Genomic DNA, 20841 nt, shown 5'->3' on the forward strand with positions numbered 1-20841 from the left:
AGTGTGTATTCATGTTGCTCTAGCTTGGCTTGTCCAGTACCGTTGCCCAACCCTCTTTCTCAACACTCATATCAAGATACACCACATTGGCTGTCTGTCCAACACAGAGGGTAACCATGTAAAAGCTAATATGTACTGTCATCCTGGATCCTTTGTTCACCTCTGCAAAACTCAGTGCCGGCTGCTAAAGTCACAAGGTCACCTTTGTCCACACTGCAGAGTTCATTTGCCTTTTTCCTAACTTCTAAAGATACCAAAGCATTTCAAACCCTTTTTTCCCTACTCATCACATAAAAAAAAAAAAAAGAAGCTTGCTGCATGGTCATAAGCCTGCTTACTTTTTAAAGCTTTGCAAAAGCAACAAATGAAGACACTTTACTTTCTACCTTATCGTAGGCATTTAGTGATTGAATGAAACCAATGCAGAAAAAAAAGGCATAGTAAAAATGGTCAATATTTTATTTTTTTTTAAGTTAAACAAGCACTCCTAAACAACAACCATTCCATAAACCCTCACGCAGTCCAACTAAAAGAAATATTCGCTCGATTATCACAAGCACAAAATTTTTCACATCAGCAGAACCCAACATGTGTATATGCAACCAATTTTCTTTTTACAAAACTTGTGTAATGCCTAACTTCTACAGGGCAACTGCAAACACTGACATATCTTGCACAAATTATTTGCTTTGCAAAGAGGAACCAAACTGCTTGTTTTCCGACAGCCCCAAATACCATTGCACAGCACTGCAATATCGAATAACGGCACTTATTTTTTTCCAGTAAGGGAACTCTAGGCTACTGCAGGCTTACCTCTAACCCTCCTCCTGATGCTCCTCCCTTCGCCTTTCCCCTCAATCTTCCTTCTCATACATTTTAGCAATCACCGATATTTATATATTTATATAATATATGTGTATGTATAGGTGTGTATAAATTCTCTCTGGACAGATCATAGCGTTGCACTACACTCGAACTGAACAAAAAGAGGACATGCAAAGAAAATGTGGGCTATTTATTTACATTATCTCTAATTTAAAAGCTTGCAAAGAGTGTGTTCCCCATTATCGACACCTGCCAAAAACACTTGCTCAACCAACACACAAAGCATAGCACACCACAGCAGCCTTGGGCAAAAGGTGGTGCTGATAAAACACACGCCAGTAGCTTTCCAAAACTTTAAAATAGCCTGCAAGGACAAGCACCCCCTCACGGGCACACACTTTTATACATCCATAAGCACTGCTGTCCTACATCTCTCAGTTCCAAGAAGCTGAAAAAAGTGGGGGGGGAAAAAATAAGCAAGTAGTGACACTAGGGACTTGGAGATCAACTTGTACAGTCATTCCTGTCCCTGGTATGATGTCCTGTGGATGGAATGGCTAAGCACACCCAGAGCACCTTGACCTGTTCCTCCTGCTGGCCCCTCATTGAGAGAGAAAGCAAAAAACTACCAGCGGTGGCATCTCAAGATCTAAACCCTTGAGCAAAGTGCACGAGGGAAGACGAGAGCCCGTAATGAACCAAAACTGAAGGTTAAAGGTGAAAACAAAAGGGGAGAAGGCAGGGCAGACGAAGGTCACCTTTCATACTAGTTCATGCAGATTTATTGTATAACTAAACATGTTTACCAACAACAAAAGGCAAATCATTAGGATGATTTGACACGTCACTGTCGTACATCCTACCAAACCTTAAAAGAGGTCTGGTTCTGCACCTCAAGAGGGAGGAGGTCAAAAGAAATCCATGACTAATAACTCCTTCAATCTAAAAAGGCTGCAATATTACTTGGACGCTTTAGAAGAGGAAGGGAAAGAGGAGCATAGGATGTGAAGTTAGGGGAATGGAAAAATGGCACTTGACTCCTTTGATGACTTGTCTAGCAGCTCTATCTGGCATTTTCCATAATAATTCCCTTCCTCCGCTCGAAGTTCCTTCATATGCAGACGACCATGGTCTTTTTGGTGGCCCTCTTGTTTTCTCACTCCGGTCTCAGCACGAGGCTCTGTGACTGGATGCAGTAGCCATCTTGCCAACCACCACCCGATCCTCAGGAAAGGGTGGTGCAACGAAATACCTGCCGAAGAAAATAAACTACCCTATATTTTATCCCGAAGAAAAGCTCAGTAAATAATAGCTGCTATAATTACACACTAATATGCCGCTAACACCAAAAGACGGTAAAATGTTGCTGATACAAACCAGCTTACGAAGTAAAAACTAATTCCCCAACTGAAGCACATTGTGTACAATATGCTGAACTTCAGATGCTCCAAACACTCCCTCGTGCCGCTACGGATGATACAAACACATGAGCCACAACTGTGACCTCATCAAGCACCATGGTACATGTGCCCTGCACATTGTTGGCTCCACGATCGCTAGCCGAACTGTAAACAAAGAAAGCTTCTGGTGGCGGCAGCACATTGCCTGCAGATCTTAATTGTTGTCAGGCGTACTCTATGCACAAGGAGCACTTGTGGCAGCCCACCCTGCACATCGCTAATGTCACGATAGCCAGTTATGCTGTACTCATAGTAAGTAGCAATCTGTGGCCGCGAGAATACTCTTAGGCCTATTTCCCCCTTTGGAAAACTCGTTTTTGTATGGCATATCTGTCTGGAGTAGACTTTTCCAAGGGACAAGACTATGTTCCTCCCTCCTCGGAGACTAATTTACTGAGTTGAGCAGGTGACTGTCCCTCTATCACACCTAGTGGCACGGGCAGAGGCAAAATATTTTGTTTTTTTTTGGGGAAGCCTCACCATATTATATGTCCCTCTATCGCAAGTTTAAGTCTTAGCCCCTTTAACCCTTTCGCTTTCCCAAACATATCGCTATGTTTTCGCACTCCCTCCCTCCCCCACAGTGTCACTGACGTACCAGTACGTTCTCTACCGTGCACTCAAAATTTCGCACCTGTGCGCTAAGCTGGCATGCTTGGACTGGCTACATCATGTATCAAATCTTTCTACAAATTCGTACCTTTGCCCTGTGCTGTCTTGGTACATAAACACGGAAGAGTATCGCTCCACACATGCTACTCTCTCACGCTGAGTGATCATGCAGCGTGTGCGGTTACAGGTTCAAGGGTTGTTCTACCATCTCCCGCAGGATTTTATTTTTATTCTGTTGGGGTGTGCCTGCTACAGCGCGTCAAGTGTGCGCGGTTCGGTCAAATGGCTGACCGCGCGAGACCTTCGACTGCAAGCTGGAGTGATGGCTCTTCAGATTCTGAAAACGAATTGAGCTCGGATTCGGACTGATGATAATTATTATTAACAACTGCAGAGCACTGAAATGTGCATATCCCGTTGACTATGTTATTTGTATAGCAACCGTAATAAAGAAATCGCTATGCTCGTTTCCTGAAACTAAGCCATCGCTGAGGGTGAATCACGGCCAGAACCCCCCGACAGCGAAAGGGTTAATACTGCATGAATTGCAAATGCACTTTCTGCACTGCACTGAAACTGCAATTGCAGCCAAAATGTTCGCTGTCGTGCCAAACTAACTGGATCAAAAGGTCATAAGGCAAGAAATTCCTCCACGCACTCACCTTTCACTGCCATACAGAGGCTGGAAAATTGTTCACTTCAGCCTGCTCCAGAACTTGAGCACCATTGACACTGTAGGATATCCTAATTCGCATTCTCAACGGATTCTGCAAGGCAATGTTAACACAAAAAGCAATTAGAAATGCCAGCCGAGAAATAAGTGTACAGAACACATTAAAAGACATCAGAATGCCAAGAGAACCTTTTCAACAGGTGAGGGGTTAAATAGCTAGGTTTAGATTAAGTCATTATAAACTCTTTTTAAGCTGCCTTAATCTCCCTTAGAGCAATTTGCAGTTCTTAAAGTACCTATCAATTGCACCCTTTATTTCATACAGGTTATAGAAGCCAAAGAACTTTGTTATACAAATATAAATATAATAAGGATTCAATTATTATTAATTACAGCTAACCAAAAGCAAACGGATTGGCTTACCTTTTGAGGGCTTGTCACTTTAATGGTTTGCTTCACACATCCAGAACTGTTGGGTTGTACTACAGAGCCATCTGGTGGCAGCATCTGCAGCTGGAATGTCTGTACATAGATAAAGCACGTCATTACTATCAATAACTATTGCAGATCCAAAGGATGTTGAATGGCTTTGCTTTGCTACATTTGCACAAGTAGTGAAATACCAATGACATTCATGGTCATATGAGTAGCCATGAAGGTAAATGATAAAATAAACTTCAGGTCTCAGCTATTGGCCTCGAGATCGAGCAGTCACCACCTAGCGGCACAGCGGCAAACTCTACCCAGTGTGGATGAGTGTTTGCGTCGCGTGCCAGGCCGCAGCGATTACGTGCACACGTGCGGCGTGTATAAGAGTACTTTTTGTTTGTTTCGCGGCTCCTGTGCGCTTTTGATAACTTATCTGCCCATTGCAAAATAAATATGAAAAGGCTATTACCCCACACACATATCGAGCAAGTCACGCTGGAAAGGTCATATCATCAGTTGCGGCCTTCGGCGCTTGTGATTCTTTGACAAGCGGTGTTTCACACGAAGCGCTGCTGTCGTTAGGAGCCGTGTCAAAGCAAAACAGGTTGCTTCCGTCAATACAGCCTAATGCAAATGCTCAAAAATCGTATATTCCCGTTTCTGTTTGGAATACCGCAACTACTGAAACATGCGACCGCAGACTGCAGCATAGCAAAATCCAGTTTGAACAAGCCACTCTCTGCCTTCTGTATTCGCGATAAAGTTGTCAGAGTATTTTTTTTTTTTTTTTTTTTTTGCTGTCGCATAGCACGTTAAATCCATATATGCATTTATTATCTTTTTTTTTTTTTCTGTTGAATTCTGCGCATCCAAAACAGTGGTAATGAGCACATTTCACTTTAGAGAAATGCTCGAACGTTTAAGAAACAAATCTTCGCAGCACCTGTCACACTAAATATTACATAATACACATAGATCAATGCATACTGGTACCCCTGGCCAATAGAATCATCAGAACCCCTTTTCGTCTGTGCGGTCTTTCGAGCAAACTGGTTGTTTCTGATAAGGGGAGTAAAATAGCTTCATACGGGCTTAAACATCGGTGTTTAGTTCGGGAATAAATACATATTTATAGTCACTGAGCTCCATTTCTTTCAGGATAGTTTTATATCCGGCACCTGTTTTGGAAGTAAACGACAGAACCGCCTCAAATTCACTGCTCAACAATAATTACAATGATAAAGAAATCTTCAGCCTTCAAAATTCCTTGCCAGAACATGACAATGACTATGCGCAGTTTTTTACGATTTCATCGCAGCGACTGATTCGTAGCTTGCACTTTAACGTTACAGAAAATTAATCACTGATAGTACTAAATTTTTTCAAATGTGTAAACTCTCCCACACAGTGACATTTGGCATTGTAAAAAAATCATTACACTACTAATTTATCATTTATCAACACTACACACATCAGAAATCCCTTATACTTTCCTCGGTTTCAGGAAATTGTTTGTTCATTGGTGCAGTGCTACACTACCAGATTCTCCAAGATTGGCCACTGGAAGCATTCGCCCATGAGCTCGCCAAACTGAGTCCACTCAGCGTTCTACACGTCGACAGTCAGCTTTCCTGCGCTGCGAGATTTTCTGTACAGTGTCGGCATAATCTCATTTTTGGGGAACACTTCTGCCTGGTTGTCTAGCCAGAGCTGATGTCCACTCAGTCTACGACAACCGCAGGGCAGTACGCTGTCAGTGCTGCTTATTCCTCGAGTCAAGTACAATATAATGAACCAGGCTGCCTCGATTCATTCTAAAGTATTGCAGGTCAGAGCACGAACCTTGTATCTCTGTGGGCTTGACACAAAATTTGCCTGTCTCACTCGTCGCATACGTGCACGCTGTTGAAAAGGCGATAAGATATGCCATGTTCAGGCCCAAGTATCAGGCCTGTGAGCACCGTACAATGCAAAAAGCGTTCAAAGCGATGCCAGTAAATCTAAAAGACAGGTGGATGCGTGGCTTGTTTTTCTAAAATCCGCAATTTTATTATTTTTTTTTTGCTGCATTGGCAAAATCCACGTATTTATTTTTCTGCTTTCTGCAATATTGGAACACTCTAAACAGTAAATTGCTAATGCATTGCATAAGGTACGTTTGCCAACAGGCCCGCCGTAAACTCGGAAGCAGGCATACGCCGCCTGCGTTTCTGTGAGCGCCACCGGCTGCTGATCCACACTATCGGAGCGACGGTGGGGCCACCTCTAGGTTTATCTCGTGGCGAATTGAAGCTATACAGTTAAACTTCGATGTGACAAACTTCAGTGTAACGCAGTATTTTGGCTTTCACAACTGTGTGTCCATAAAGCACAATATTTTAAAGGAATTTGCCGTTACACCGGAGCCCTGGGCTTGGATGACTGCCATCGTCCGAGAGCAGTTCCAAGAGCAAGAGCAGCCAACCTAAGCAGACAACTCCCAGACTGCCTCAGCTTCATCATAGACTATGGTCTGAGTCAATACATACTTTTACTTCAATATAATAAACTACGTTTTCCCACACTTTCAATATGTGCGATACAGCAGACAGGTTGACATCTTATACCCCTGTCAAGCGCGCAAAATAAAGTGCACTTACGGCGAGTGTCACTTACGAAATGTGCACTCTACCGCCGCTAAACAGCGTAACATAATTGCACTTGCCAAAGTGTGCACTCAGGTCGGAGTGCGTTCGCAAAACAGACTTCGAGAGCTGAGCGCGTAGCCTCGCCGGCAGAAATTTCTTCGTCACAAATGTATTATGTAATAAGATATGTACACAAGTTGATTTTGCGTGTTTTGTACATATTTTCATTGGATGAAATGTTTTATAATAGCGACGGGCAAAATATCAAATAACAAAAACGTGATGTAACCGCGTACGCAACTTCCACATTATGAGTGGTGCGCCACTGTGGCTACGCCATTTTCAGTTAGGGGGCGGTTGTTACTGTTCATGGTGTTTGTTGATAAGGGGTCTATGAATCATGACCCAGTGTCAAATTTTAAGCATTTTTTAAATGTTTTACTATTTTAAAAAGCAGTTCCCTGAACTTCGCGCTTAGAGGTTCCAATTTCTTTTTTAAAACATGTTTTTCAGTTGCTAGTTTCGTACCAACCAGTGCTTATACAAGTGCACTTCGCTTTCCCGTTTAGCACTCCGTAGCGTAAAGTCTCTTTCAAGCTGCGAAGTGCACTCCGCGGAAGTGCACTTTAACTTGCACGCTTGACTGGGGTATTATTTATAGACTTATCAAAAGCCTTTGATCACATATTGTACCCGAAACTGATGTTTAAGCTTCACCATTTCCTTGTAATGAACTGGATAAAAGATTATCTTTCAGAACGCTACCAGTATGTGCATTATGACTGTCACGCATCATAGCATGTTAAAGTAATGTCCGGCGTACCCCAGAGAACGGTATTAGCACCTATTTCTTCTTTACATTATTGACCTAGCATCCAATATTAACGAAAGAGTACAAATGTTTGCAGATGACTGCATTATTTACTAAGAAATTAAGTCACATGACAATCAGGTAAATTTAAACAAAACACTTGGCCAAATAGTAACATGGTGTCAGGAATGGCACATGACTCTAAAACTAGAGAGAAATCAGTTTTCATGACTGTGTCAAGAAAAAAGAACCAGCTCGTTTTCTCGTATGAAGTTGGAAAGATATCATTAAAACCAGCCCAAGAATACAAATATCTCAGAGTCCTCATCTCTTTCTCTCTGCACATTTTTCTTTCTAACCTGCCATAGTCGTTTCTTTTTTAACGTGATAATCTACCATTTGTGTACTACTCGTTAAGAAATATTACTTCTGTAAGGAAGAAGATGATACAGCACCGACACATATGACAATGAAGACTGCTGGGTACCTGGCCGATAAGCTGGCGAGCGCACTGAAAGCTTGGATTGTCTTGTTCGGACGAGATTGTGCTTCGCTCCACGACCGTCTTGCGTCACCGTTCGCAGTCTCCAGTCCTCCGAACAACCCCCAATAAACCCCTCTTCACTTCATCTGTACTCATGTTGCATTGTATATTACACTATAGACTCCACGCATGATGGCTACTCAATTTTGATGTTATTTCGTAGTGGTTGTATAACTCGTGACATGTTACGAATTAACTATAATAATGTACCCCAATCCTGCAACAGACTCGAAAGAGGATAGCAGTATGTTAGAAATAAATAAAAAATAGATAATAATGTAATTTAACAGTTAGGTCGAAACAAACGCTACGATAAAATGGTACCGCAAGCTCAAATGGTCGAGTGGAGAGGGGCAAGACTCTGTTCTCCAGAAAATCCACCACTGTAGACGAAATCGGGAAAAAGATTTCTCACTTCGGTTTCATCTCAAATGCAAACAAGCATCATGCAGGTGTTCATTAGATAAAATTACTGGGATGCAAATGGTTGTCAGCCGTTTTCTAGGCTCATTTTATAAATCCAGCTTTTGGTTAATTTGGGCATTTTTTCTCATCCCTAGAAGGCTAAATTAACGAGAGTTGACTGTACTCAGCAGTAATATGACAACCCACCCAGTATAATGCATATCCATCCTGTATATTTGACCGTTTTACCGCATTCTGTGCAAAATTCATACTGGATTTTTCAGTAAGGTAATACATTTCTGTATAATTAGCTTAACTTTACTTGTAAATACAGTAAAATCTCTTTAGAAGAGACATCTGAAGGTGGTTTGGTTGGTTTTCCAATGTTCGTCATGTTGACAACATTGCAACAAGAGACACGGTCGCAAGCAACACTGGGTTACTAAGGGCAACTTTTTTGGGTCCCTAGAGTAAATCCTTAACTATTTAGAAAAGACACAACTCACATACGCTCGCACAACGTGGCCGACGTTGTAACAGCCTGTATGCACTGCACTTCTCATTCCCTTAGCTCGGTTCTCTTCTGTTCCATGGGTGGGTGTCACACCTCTCATGGTTGAAGCCTAAATTTGTCATTCTGCGACTGCATTGCAGCCGCGCTCCAGCACTGACTGTTGAATTGAATTTACATTGGGTTGTATTTCCGTCCTAGCGTTCACAGCACCAGTTGTCTTTTATGCCAGTCATCGGACTGGTCAGACTCTGGAACTGTCGCCATGTTTACATGGCATAGTTATGTTCGACAATTCATCTATTACAGTTTCGCATCAGACAAACTCAAATGCCTAAAAGCAAAGTTGAAATGAGCAAGATGGCATAGTTATACTCGACAATTCACCTGTTATAGTTTCGCATCAGACAAACTGAAATGTCTAAAAGCAAAGTTGAAATGAGCAAGATAGTTAAAAAGGCACTATAGTTACTTTTATGTTACATTTATTTTAAAACACTTCACTGGTACTGTCAGCAACAAAAAAGCTTGCAAAGTGAACTGTTTTACCTCCTGAAGTAAAGAAAGAAGCTAATATACATCCAACGCTCACAAAAAGAAAAGAAGGGTTTCTATAAGCCAATCGCGAACAATTTCCTGTTAATGCGTATGAATCTGTTTAAATGCACTTAATCTGCTGATGTGCAATGAATTAATCCAGTCCGACTCCTCTGTGTTTTTAGAATTTTTGGTTACAAGAGACCTTATTTACAAAAAATGTCTTTCTCAGGTATTTTGAGTATCTCTTGTAACCCGGTTGTACTGTACAATCTGAATTCTGAAATAAAAAAGACTAACAATCTGCTATTTTTAATTTGTTATCTTTCTTTCACTGATCGCATATTCGATATTCGAAAGCATTTCCCCCCCATATCCATATTTGATTCGGATTTGAAAATTATAATATCTGGACAACCCTACATATCAAAGCACGAACTGAAAAAAAATATTTTTGAGAGCTCTACAGCACAAGAAAATCTAGCACTTCTTTCCGCACAGAACTGAAATAAAGCGCATTCAGCATGCAGGCAGCTCGCTGGAAACAGCACGGTCACTGGAGATGCATTGCAACGACACTATGGCAAAAAACGGAATGTTTTGAAAGCATAAATGCACCAGACAAACAGGCTCTGAACAAGTGGCACTACTGCATGAAACGAAAAATGCAGCTTTTCAGAAACACAATAGCAAAATCAAGTAAAAGAAGAAAATGACAGCCACCTCATTAATTAACCTTCAGGAAAAATGTTAGAATTATTCAAAAGTTCGAATCCTCCAACAGCCCACAAAACTGCCGAAAACTGTTTACATCGGAGCAATTTTATTCAATGAACACGTGAAATATAAGCGACAGCAATGATTTTTCACGAACTCGTCAAGTGCTTTGCTTGCACACAATTTCAGGGGTGTTAAAGAATTGCTTCAAAATCACGCCACCGCAGCTATTTTTTGCAGAGCAATGAATAGCAGTGGTGTCTCGTTACAAACAGCCCCTTTGCATTTGGAGGATGCTTCACCTCAGCAAATGAGCGGTGAAGCATCTCAAACCGGAGCAGCTCAGCGTACTCGGAAGAGCGAAGGAAGCTTGTGGATACAAGAAAAAATATCAGTAGGCGTTAGAATGGCATGGTGCCCTTCTGAAATAAAGTAAAAAGCCAGTGATATGTGAGCGGCCAGATCACAGTCACAGAAAGTTGTCCCCGAGTTGAGTATAGCAAACTTGAAGCCCGAGAAGTGGGTTGGAAACGTGGGCGGCAAAACCACTGCCACCTCCCCACTGCGGGGAGAACCATGAGTCTGTGCAAACATTACGCCCAGTCATAGTTATGTCTCAGTCATTATGCAACATGGTATGACTCAGTACTTTACAAGGTAACCAGGTGGAGCCTTAAAAATTCTTTACAACACAAAATTTCTTCTAATTGGCGGGGCATACGGCTCGTGTATACATCTGATAACTCAGTTCCATAAGAGCGTGCAAGCATTCTCTGCACCTAACAAAAAACAATGCGTCAGTGAACGATACTTCCAACTAAGAAACGTCCTTGTAGTTTAATTAAAAAGCTGTATCTGCAAAAAAAAAATAATCCAACCAAATTCTAATACTTCAGCCTGGTTCAAGAGTGACTCTTGTAAGCTGGGCCACAAGACGGCAGCCTGCTAAGCTCGACAGCTGTTTTTCACCTCGATAGGCAACTCTGACCCGATATGTCACCACCCTAAGCCGGAGGACGGCGCAGCATGCAGGCCCCCTAAATTTGAACTTCAAATCCCTTGGTCACATGTGATCGAATCACAGTGGTGCGGTAAGGAAAGAGTTTTATTACTGGTAAATTAAAATCCCATGCTGGCATAAAAGCTATAATTAAGCACTAAGTGAATTTTGACTGCACAGGAATGACGCATTTTATTGCAAAAAAACAAAATGCGGTGATACACCTGCACAAAATACTAATATTGACAAAAAAAATTAAAAGCAAACAACCACATAATCATCAAAAAAAATTCCCCCAACTTTAAAAGAAATAGAAGCCAAGAATTCTAAACACAGTAAATAAACCAAGGTTCCAACCACTCGATTCCCAAAACAAAATCTCACCTTGTACATCAACATTCATGAACCATGTGTGTCAAACTGCTCCAACTTACTTTTGGGACAGCTGCCTGGAACAAGAAATCCGTCATGGGACAAGAGGACAGGTTGATGGCTGTTAGATGAATCACTGCTGTCTGTGGGCTTGATGGCTCTTTCTCGAAAGAAAAGTCTAACTTGAGGCCATCTTTCTCAAACACTGTCATCGGTGGAATGCCTGCACAATGAGTATATGCATAAGATGCACAAGAATGATCACAACTAGAGAAATGCAGAGATTAAACAAAATGCAGCCCTTTCATACACTGTAAACAGGACAAGCAAACATGTCTTTAACACTTTCCTGCCCACCACTATTACCCATCTGTAGCTTGTTATCAATGGTTTCAAATTTATATTTTGCTGCTTTTCAAAGCTCCTGGATAGCTACTTTGGTTTGGTTTATAGGGTTTAATGGCCCAAAGCGACTCAGGCTATGAGAGACACTAAAGTGGAGGGCTCCGGAAATTTCAACCACTTGGGATTCTTTAACATGCACTGACATCGCACAAAGAGCGGGCGTGCCTTGCTTTTCACCTCCACCAAAAGCGGCCGCTGCGGCCAGTATTCGTTCCCAGGTCCTTGGGACCTGAACAGCTAGAGCCATCCAGTGGGTGATGGAACTATTCATTCATTTTTGGTTTCCTTTACCATTTTTCCAGTGCAAGGCGAGATTTAAAACCCCTCTGGAGTGAGGTCACGCGAAATGTATGTGGTTTACATCATGGCACCAATGTTGCACGCTGCTGCCCTGCGAAAACGAGTTTCTCCCGAGTCTGGTCCATTTACAGGCAGAAGAGTAGAAAATTTAGCAAGTTGGTTGACATTCATGGCTGAAAAAAATGCGAACTGGAAACAAGAATGGAGAAAGAACAACTGGGACAGGCGCTATCCCTGTCGTTCTTTCTCTGTGCTTGTTTCCAACTCGCACTTTTTTCAGCCATGCATTTACAGGCAAATTTTTGGGCAATGAGAGCAGCAGTGACTCAGAGACAGCATCAGTTCGCCAAGATTGTTTAACACGAACAGTGAAACTTTGTTGAACCCACCTAGAACACTAACAGGCATCTCCAATAAGTTTCGCTTTCTTCTCCGAATCATTTCACAGCTGCTGCGTGCTGATCAAAAAGATGTACAGTAGCCGACCGATTTTTCAAGCTAAAATAATTCGGACTTGCGCAATATTTTGGACTTTATTTAGGAACAGTCACACAGCCCATAAGAGCGTGTGCATTTTCCCGACTGATACTTCAGACCCTATGGTGTCCAAAAGTTATATTTTTAGGACCAAATTTGGCGCGAGCAGTACTGTGAAGATCGTTTGTTGCCCGAAGGCTCGTTTTTTTTCGACATCACTTAGACATGAACAGGCGTCGTTTTAGCAAACAACCGGTTTTGCGCGGCTGTGAAATGTAAGCGAAACAGTCATTCAGATGAACTAGCTTGGCTCCTTTTTCATCAACGCCATTTGAGACAGAGGCAGTAAGCGAATGCTCGACCTTTTCATCGCAGCAGCCTACAAAGAGTGCGCAATCGGACTGAAAATGAAACATGGGCACTGTCCACCACGGCTTGTTCAAACAAAGTCCGCCGGTGCCGCCACCCATGAGGAATGAGTGGGGAGGGGTCCGGTGCATTCATGATTTAGGGGGCTCTCGTTCCGCTTGCTTTTTTTCTCACGTGTTCCATCTCACAGTCTTCGCTACCGTCGTTAATCATAGAAACAATGTTATTGCTTCGTGTGACACGTGCATTCGTTCGCGGCACGATCGACTGCATCGCAGTACGTCGTGAAGTGGCTTGGACATGATGACAGCATGACTGGTTCTAACTGGAGGGTTATAGCAGTTATATACCCCGTTTCATACATCAGGTGCAGCGCAGCGACAGCTACACAAGTAGTCCACAAGAAAAAAAAAAAGGCGTATCACTACGGGCTCGTTTCGTGGCCTAGTGGTTTCTGCAGAAACTGGCTCTATTTCGAGCACACACGTTTGCAATAACTTGCTTCGCGTGCCTGAACATCTTCGCAGTGCGAACCTTATAGGAAAAAATTCGCTCCGAAGAAGCAGTCGAGGTCGCTGCGTTGCGCAGAACGGAGGGCACCACTGGCAGTGTTGCGGGGCAACGAAAACGCTACACGACGAAAACGACAAATAAAGCATACAAATCTACCGAACTCGATCTTTTCTCCCTAAGAAAGCTGCTTTTTATGGAGTTGATGGCAAATGTAAGATGTATTAAGCTTGCAGACAAAGTGACTATTTCCTCTCATCAAGAGCAGGCACTATTTTTCATCGCGGATGCAGGGAGCACAAACAAGAGTTCTAGCTTTGGCAGTGCTGCACTTGATGTATGAAACGGAGTAAAGCTTAGCATGATCCGCTTCTGTGGGATACCACTGCGTATGTGGTGACCTTCATGAGTGAGTTGCATGCTTCCCGGCGGAGCGCAAACATGCTGCGTCTGCCCCAGCCAGCGCGCGTGCACTGGCGGCCGCGCCCGCCATACCAAATTCCGTGAGTGCATGCGCATGGGCGGCGTATGGAAGCCGATCACAGTAGCAGATCGCGCTGTGCTATAAATCCTTGTTATTGGCATATAAACGAAACATGGGGAGCATCGAAGTTCGTGATTTGTTAAGTTGATTTTTCACAGAAAAGTGACTTTTTTTCAAATTCACGGATTTTTCAGACCAATTCCCGGGTCCCGCCAAGTCTGAAAAAAAGGTCGGCGACTGTGTTGATATTTACTGACGTAATGCCCCACTCGTTAAGTTTTGCTTTCTTTTCCAAATCATCCCACCTATGTTTTTATACTTGTTCTTCTTTGTAGTTGCAAATTTTTCGTGTGAATATTTTCGCTTATCCCTTTATTAAACAAGATGTTGAGACTAACGCCACTGGAAAGATTTCCTATTCTAAAGCTTGATACAGTCGACTCTCGATAATTCGAAGCCACTTAACTGGAATTTTCGGTTAATTAGAAGTGAAGTGCTGGTCCCGTCAGTTTGGCATGTAATCCTATGGAAGAAATCGCTCGATAATTCGAAGTCCTCAGCCAATATTATTGTTTAATTGGAAGTTAATTTTCAGTCGGGATCCTCGATTCGACCGTCATTTTTTGGTAAAATGTGCAATTTTTAAGTTCCACAACAGCTCCGTGCTCCGCGTTGGTGTCGGCACCGCAGCCGTCTGCAGCGCTGCCCTTCTTGGAGCGGCGCGATTATTCAATGCTACGGCTGCCGCGGCCTCCAAGATCGGCTCCGGCAGGAGGCCAAGCGGCTGCCTCACGCTGCCGGAGCTGATCACGGAGGCCAAGCGGCTGCCATCCAGTGACTCTATGTCATATGTGCGCGCAGCGCTGCATACTGGCAGTGGCGAGATTATGCGAGATTAGGCTTGCAGCGAATGTCGACTTTGTTGAAGCATGTGTTGGTCGAGCGCCCTTGTTGCATTGTGCGAATAGAGTGTTGGCTAGTTTGTGCCGCGGGTGATTCTATGCTTCGGACTTGTAGTCGTGCTGTTGATAGCCATGGCAAACCATGGCTCTTATCGCACGCTCGACCTGGCGACAAAAGTGGAGGTTTTGAAGGAAGTGAACAAGGGAGGTGCCGCCAAAAAAGACATTGCGCGGAAGTACGGTATCAAGCCGAACACGCTCAGCGTACAATAATGGATGCATTTCAGAACAACAAGTTCAAGATGTCTCGGAAGCGAACGCGCACAGGCGCTTACCCAGAGTTTGGATTAGGGAGGCCCGGAGCAACAAACTTCCGCTCAGCGGAAATATCATTGCGATGAAAGCCCGAACGCTTGCAGAAATGTTGGGGATCAATGACTTCGTTTCGTCTGATGGATGGCTGACGCGCTTTAAAGATCGCCATGACCTGGTTTTTAAAAGCGCGTGTGGTGAAAAAGTGTCCGTTAACCAAGAAACATGCGCAGCGTGGAAGGACAGAAAGCTGCGGGAATACCTAAGCGAATACAAGCCGGAAGACATCTTCAACGCAGATGAGACTGCACTCTTCTATCGGCTGTTACCAGAGAAGACCCTGACGTTCAAGGATGACGATTGTGCTGGAGGCAAACGCAGCAAGGAAAGGGTGTCGGTGCTGATCACGGCAAACATGACTGGCACAGAACGATGCCACTTACTCGTTATCGGGAAATCCACCAAGCCGAGGTGCTTTAAAAGCATAAGGACGCTGCCTGTGGACTATGAGTCAAAAAAGAAAGCGTGGATGACGGCTGAAATATTCAAGAGGTGGATAACCAAATTGGACCCAAGTTTGCTGCCTCGAACCGCAAGGTGTTGTTTCTTGTGGACCACTGCAGTGCTCACGTGAATGTGTCAGCCTTGAGTGCTATACGCCTTGGCTTTTTGCCTGCAAACACAACATGTTTTGCAGCCAATGGACCAAGGCATCATAAAGAATGTTAAGGTCCTGTACAGGCGGCACCTCCTCGAGCGCATGGTTTTGTGTATGGACAACTCCACAAAATACGAGGTGAGCCTGCTCAGTGCCATGCATATGTTAGCGCGAGCATGGGATCATGTAATGCAAGACACGATCGTAAACTGCTTCCGGGCTTGGCTTGCGGTTTTGTGGCAACTTTGGGGGATGCCTCTGCAATTTCTTCGGAGGAAGTGTCAACAAGCGAGCTTGACGGCACTGATTTTGGTGATGCTCTTGGGGACGTCAACTTTGAAGAGTATGTCGCCGTAGACAAGGCGGTCGAAATGTGAGGTGCGCTGAAGGATAGCAAGATTGTAGAGATTATTCGGCCCCAGGAATCGACCCAGGACAGCGACGACGACGTTGAAGATGAGCCGCAACCAAAGGCTGCCAATGTAGCTGCGGGCCTTGCTCTCATGGAGCACTTTTTTACCGCTGAAGGTAACGTGGAAGAAGCGTTCCGCCACGTCTACAGCCTGCAGAACTTGCTTTCAGCAGGGCGATTTGGCAAGAAGGAGCAAAGCAAGATGACCGACTATTTTTCTTAAGAGAAAATTTCGATTTTGTTACTAATAAAGATGCTGTTTTTGTGTTTTATGGTTAATTGGAAGTTCGTTTAATTCAAAGTTTTTTGCGGTCCCCGTGAACTTCATATTAACGGGAGTCGACTGTACTTCCAAGCAATTGTCAAGTATTGAGAAATTATGGCTGATACTTTTGCTTCAAGCATGCTGTGTGAAATGCTTTCAAGAAAAATTACCTGCACTACCCAAAAACTACCCCTCTTTCCTTGGGCAGGAAACGTCTTTTTGAGAGCCCCTTGAGGACAAACAGAAGTTAGCCTGCATTGACAGCGTACAGGGTTCTGACCACAGAGACCCCTCTAACAAAAAACAAATTTCTATAAGCCAGAAAAAACTAACCAAACAAAAACAACTAATTGCAAACTGTGGAAGGGCTCTAGATTAATTTAGACCGCCTGGAGCTTCTTTGATGCCTGCTGGCACTGCACAGGTGCCATTTGCCCTTCGCCTCCATCAAAACATGGCTGAAGCGTGGCCACTGGGATTCAACTCTGAGCCTCTGGCACAAAAATAAAGGTGTTGTCAATACTGGCCTATTATCAAGTATAACAAGTGCGCTGACACTGACTTTCAGGCACAGATCCCAGAGGCCACGCATTCACTTCAAGACACCGCCAGCCCGCTCTTTTTGGCAAGGACGCCGAGAGTTTGAAAAAAGTAGCAGGAACATTTTTAAGTCCAATTTTTCCATCATTTGCAGTCAGATTCAACACAGACTAAGAGAGGTAGAGAATCAGTTTTTTACTAAGGAATATAAATAAACGAAATTTACACGATGCTTGTTGAACTGCTCAAGATAATATGCTACCAATAGCTAGCTAGAATAAAAGGAATTTTTGAGAAATCATCATGAGGACACGAGAGTAAGGCAACGACAGAAACCGCAGAGGGATTTCCATGCAACCACTGCAGGAATGCTACGACGTTCATCAAACATTTCAATGCTAAGACCAGTTACACACATGCTAAAGAAAAAAATAAAAAATGGGTGCCATTGACAAGAAGACTTTTCAAGTGTGAAAAAGTTGATTAGCACAGTACATACAGTCGAACCCGGATATATCGAACTCGAAGGGGATCGCGAAATAGTTCGATATATCGATAATTCGATATACAGAAATCGGCTTGTGATGGCACTTACAATGCAAAAAAACGATACTGTATTTCTCGCGTAATCGACCCACTCGCATAATGAACCCACCCTCCACTTTTGTGCCCGAGAATTTTGAAAAAAAAAAAAATGCGTTAAGGCCAGCTCGCTCACATGCAAGCGATTGAGCGACCTCAGCGACGAGCGGCAGCGACAGAGCGAAAAATTTCCAACTTGTTGGAACTGCGTCCCTCTCGCCACTCGAGCCACCGCGGCAGCTCAGAACAAGGTTTCTGTGTCGCCGCGGCAGAAATCGCGTTTTCACTGCATGTCGATGGCGCGCACCACTCCGTTTCGGTCGTCTCATCTACAGCTCATTTCTTGGCAGCGTGCCAAGATGCTGCGCAGCGATAACATCGCCACGTGGCGCGGCGCGTTCATCTTTTGATAGCTTCTGCGGTGGCAGGGAGCGAACTTGGCAGACTGCCCGTGATGGCTTGATTGCGCAAGCCTGATTCCATTTATCACGCCGCGCTTGGGGCGGGCGTCATGATCTCAGATGACCGCGTGCTTTCGTTGATTCATACGTGCAAGGATAAACGACTCCCCGCCCCCCCCCCCCCCCCCAAAAAAAAAAAAAAAAAAAAACCTGCCGCTTTTTAATGTCCGCAGCCGGCCATATCTTAAGCTACGCCCCGCGTACAGCACAGCGATAAGAATGGATGACTCTCGCAAAAAAAAGAAAGAAAACCCACAAAGAGAGAGGGAGAGATCTGCCGCTTCTTAACGTCTAAAAGCGCCATAGCCACGTCAGCCGCCGTGCACAGAGTGTCGCAACACACGCTGGAGAAAGCGTCCGATGTCTATCTGAAAACTGGCTGAGCTGGCTTGACGCATGCGTAAGCGCGTGCTGAAGGAAACAGATAGCTCGGCAAAAGAATGGGCACACCCACGCACATGTCTAGCAAACGTCATGTACTGGTGCGTGGGAAAGGATAACTGCACATGCGCGCGCGCCTTTGGGGAATGGGCGCGGCGCTGCCCAGACCAGCCGTCGCCGAACTGTCCCCTCTCATTCCTTCCGCACGTGGCTTGAAAACGTCACACGGCAAACGGCCAAGGGTGATGCGATCGTCTTTGGGGAAGGCACACTTTCCAGTGCGTGGTGCGGAGTTCGATATATCAAACGACCGGTGAAATTGAGTTCGATATATGACGCGGCTTTCCTATACTTTTACATAGGATTTTCAAGGGGATATTCTGTGAGTTCGATACAACCAAAATTCGATATATCCGGGTTCGATATAACCTGATTCGACTGTATGTACTCACACCCCAGAAATAAACTTGCATGATGTGAGGTCCCATTGTCACTACAAATTCCACAGCAAAAACCCCAAAAATCAGAACATGCTACGGAAACCTGTTGCTGCAAAAGACTACAGTTAAACCTGGTTATAATGAAATTGAAACAAGTCAACAAATTTTTGCTATATGCAATTTTCATGAAAAGAAAGCAATGTAGACTGGAAACCAAAATGAAAAATAAATGCAAGTTCCCCTAACGTCAGGTCATGTTTTATTATCATAACTTTGGCACTGCTCTACCTACTTTCCAGTAATTCAGCACTAGCTAACAGATAATCAGCATAGAGAGTTTGTCTTATCAAGGTAAACTGCCGCAACACCTTTGTCGCAGAGTTCTCAAAAACATATGCTTTAACAAGGGCATTGTTTTGGAAGTGAGAAATGGATGTTTCATATATCCAGGCTTAACTGTATCTACCAAGGAACTCAGGGCTGCAAATGCAACACCAAGGCCATGACAGCTTTAACACGGCAGTGATGTTGCTAACGGTCCTGTGTCGCATAAAATTCAACGGTGCGCTGGCCAAGAACGAAAATTCCAATAGAACATCAAAATTCAGGAGCGGGTTGAAATGTTCAGATTGATAAATTTCTCAAAGCAATTCTGTAACCAAAGGAAAGTAATTGAGCAGAAATGAAAACTGAGTCAACTTTGAGTGGAGGTCGGGTTGCGAGAAAGACACGCTGCTCACTGGTCATGAAGGCTCACTAGATCAGGCTGAATAAAAGTAGACCGACTGAATGCGGGATGCAAATGGCGTTTAACAACTCAATCATATTTTCCTCTTAAAAGCGATGTTTAATCAAGCGCCTCTATGCTTAAGGGGGGACGCGATCTTTCAAAGCCGAAAAATCGCGAAACAGTCGATTTTTGGAAGATTATATATTCCGGTAGTATGTCTTATAAACTATCATTTCTTTAATTATCAATGCCCAACTCGCCGTAGAAATACTCGAAATTAATCATTTAACAAGCGACGGCAGCCACGGAGCAGCGAGCAAGCGCCGAAAATTCCCAAAATTCGCGCGCGCGCCATTCCTCTCCCGCCGAACTGAGTGCCGCCATCTTGGTCTTGTTTTGTTTGTGAATCCTTGCGCTTTCTTCTGCCACCCTCGGCGACGGCGGCGCGGTCAAGGCATGGCTTGCTTCCGATTGGGAGCCTGGTGGCGGCTTTCAAGTTTCCCGCGCTTGAATTCAAGGCTGCGATTGGGCAAAGCGCGCGCTCCGCGAGGACGCCGGGGATCGGGCGACTACTATTGGCTGCTGCGGCCGCTGACGCGTCGGTCTCCGCTGGCTACCTCCCCGCGTCGTCTGCTACGGCTCTTTGCTTGCTGTCGTTGTTGTCTCTCTTTGTACTTCGTGCGTTCTGTTCGCCTTTCGCCATTTTTGCGATTGCCGGATTTACGATCTCTCGTCGTGCCCTCTGAACGATTTCGTGCAACGTGTTAAACGTTGCGTGGTCGCTCACGATGCCTCGAGATGCGACACGCGTTCAGTGCCGACTTGGCTAGCTTTTTTTTTTTTTTTTTTCGTTTCGGCGCTTATGCCGCGGAAGATAACCCGGGAAGTCACCTGCCGCGTTTGGGCCGCTCCTTGTTCCTTCGGCGAGATGCTGCGAGAGATAAACCGGGAAGCTGCTTGCTGCGTCTGCGCCGCCCATCATGCTAGGGCGAAATGCCGCGGGGGAATCGGGAATGCCGATTGTCGCGGCTTGCAGAGCACAGGATCGACGGATCTCAGCATGTGGAAAGTGGTCCGCGGCACCAAGGCG

At 44.3% G+C, this 20841-nt stretch overlaps 1 protein-coding gene across 10 annotated transcripts in view; it reads right to left on the bottom strand.

Annotated features, from left to right (window-relative positions):
- Positions 1-438: 438 nt before the first annotated feature.
- AP-1gamma (adaptor protein complex 1, gamma subunit) overlaps positions 439-20841 on the bottom strand; it is a 136862-nt gene continuing 116459 nt past the window's right edge. For all 10 annotated transcript variants that reach the window (XM_084589267.1, XM_084589269.1, XM_084589266.1 and 7 more), the window contains 4 exons: positions 11586-11746; positions 3994-4092; positions 3560-3664; positions 439-2077 (listed from right to left, as the gene is read on the bottom strand). In XM_084589267.1, coding sequence (XP_084445393.1) covers positions 3563-3664; positions 3994-4092; positions 11586-11746 — 362 coding nt within the window. In that variant the 3' untranslated portion in view covers positions 439-2077; positions 3560-3562. The remainder of the gene's footprint in view (positions 2078-3559; positions 3665-3993; positions 4093-11585; positions 11747-20841) is intronic.

This window comes from Amblyomma maculatum, chromosome 1, assembly GCF_055883805.1.
Source record: "Amblyomma maculatum isolate TAMU_Amacu chromosome 1, ASM5588380v1, whole genome shotgun sequence".
Lineage (NCBI taxonomy): Eukaryota > Metazoa > Arthropoda > Arachnida > Ixodida > Ixodidae > Amblyomma > Amblyomma maculatum.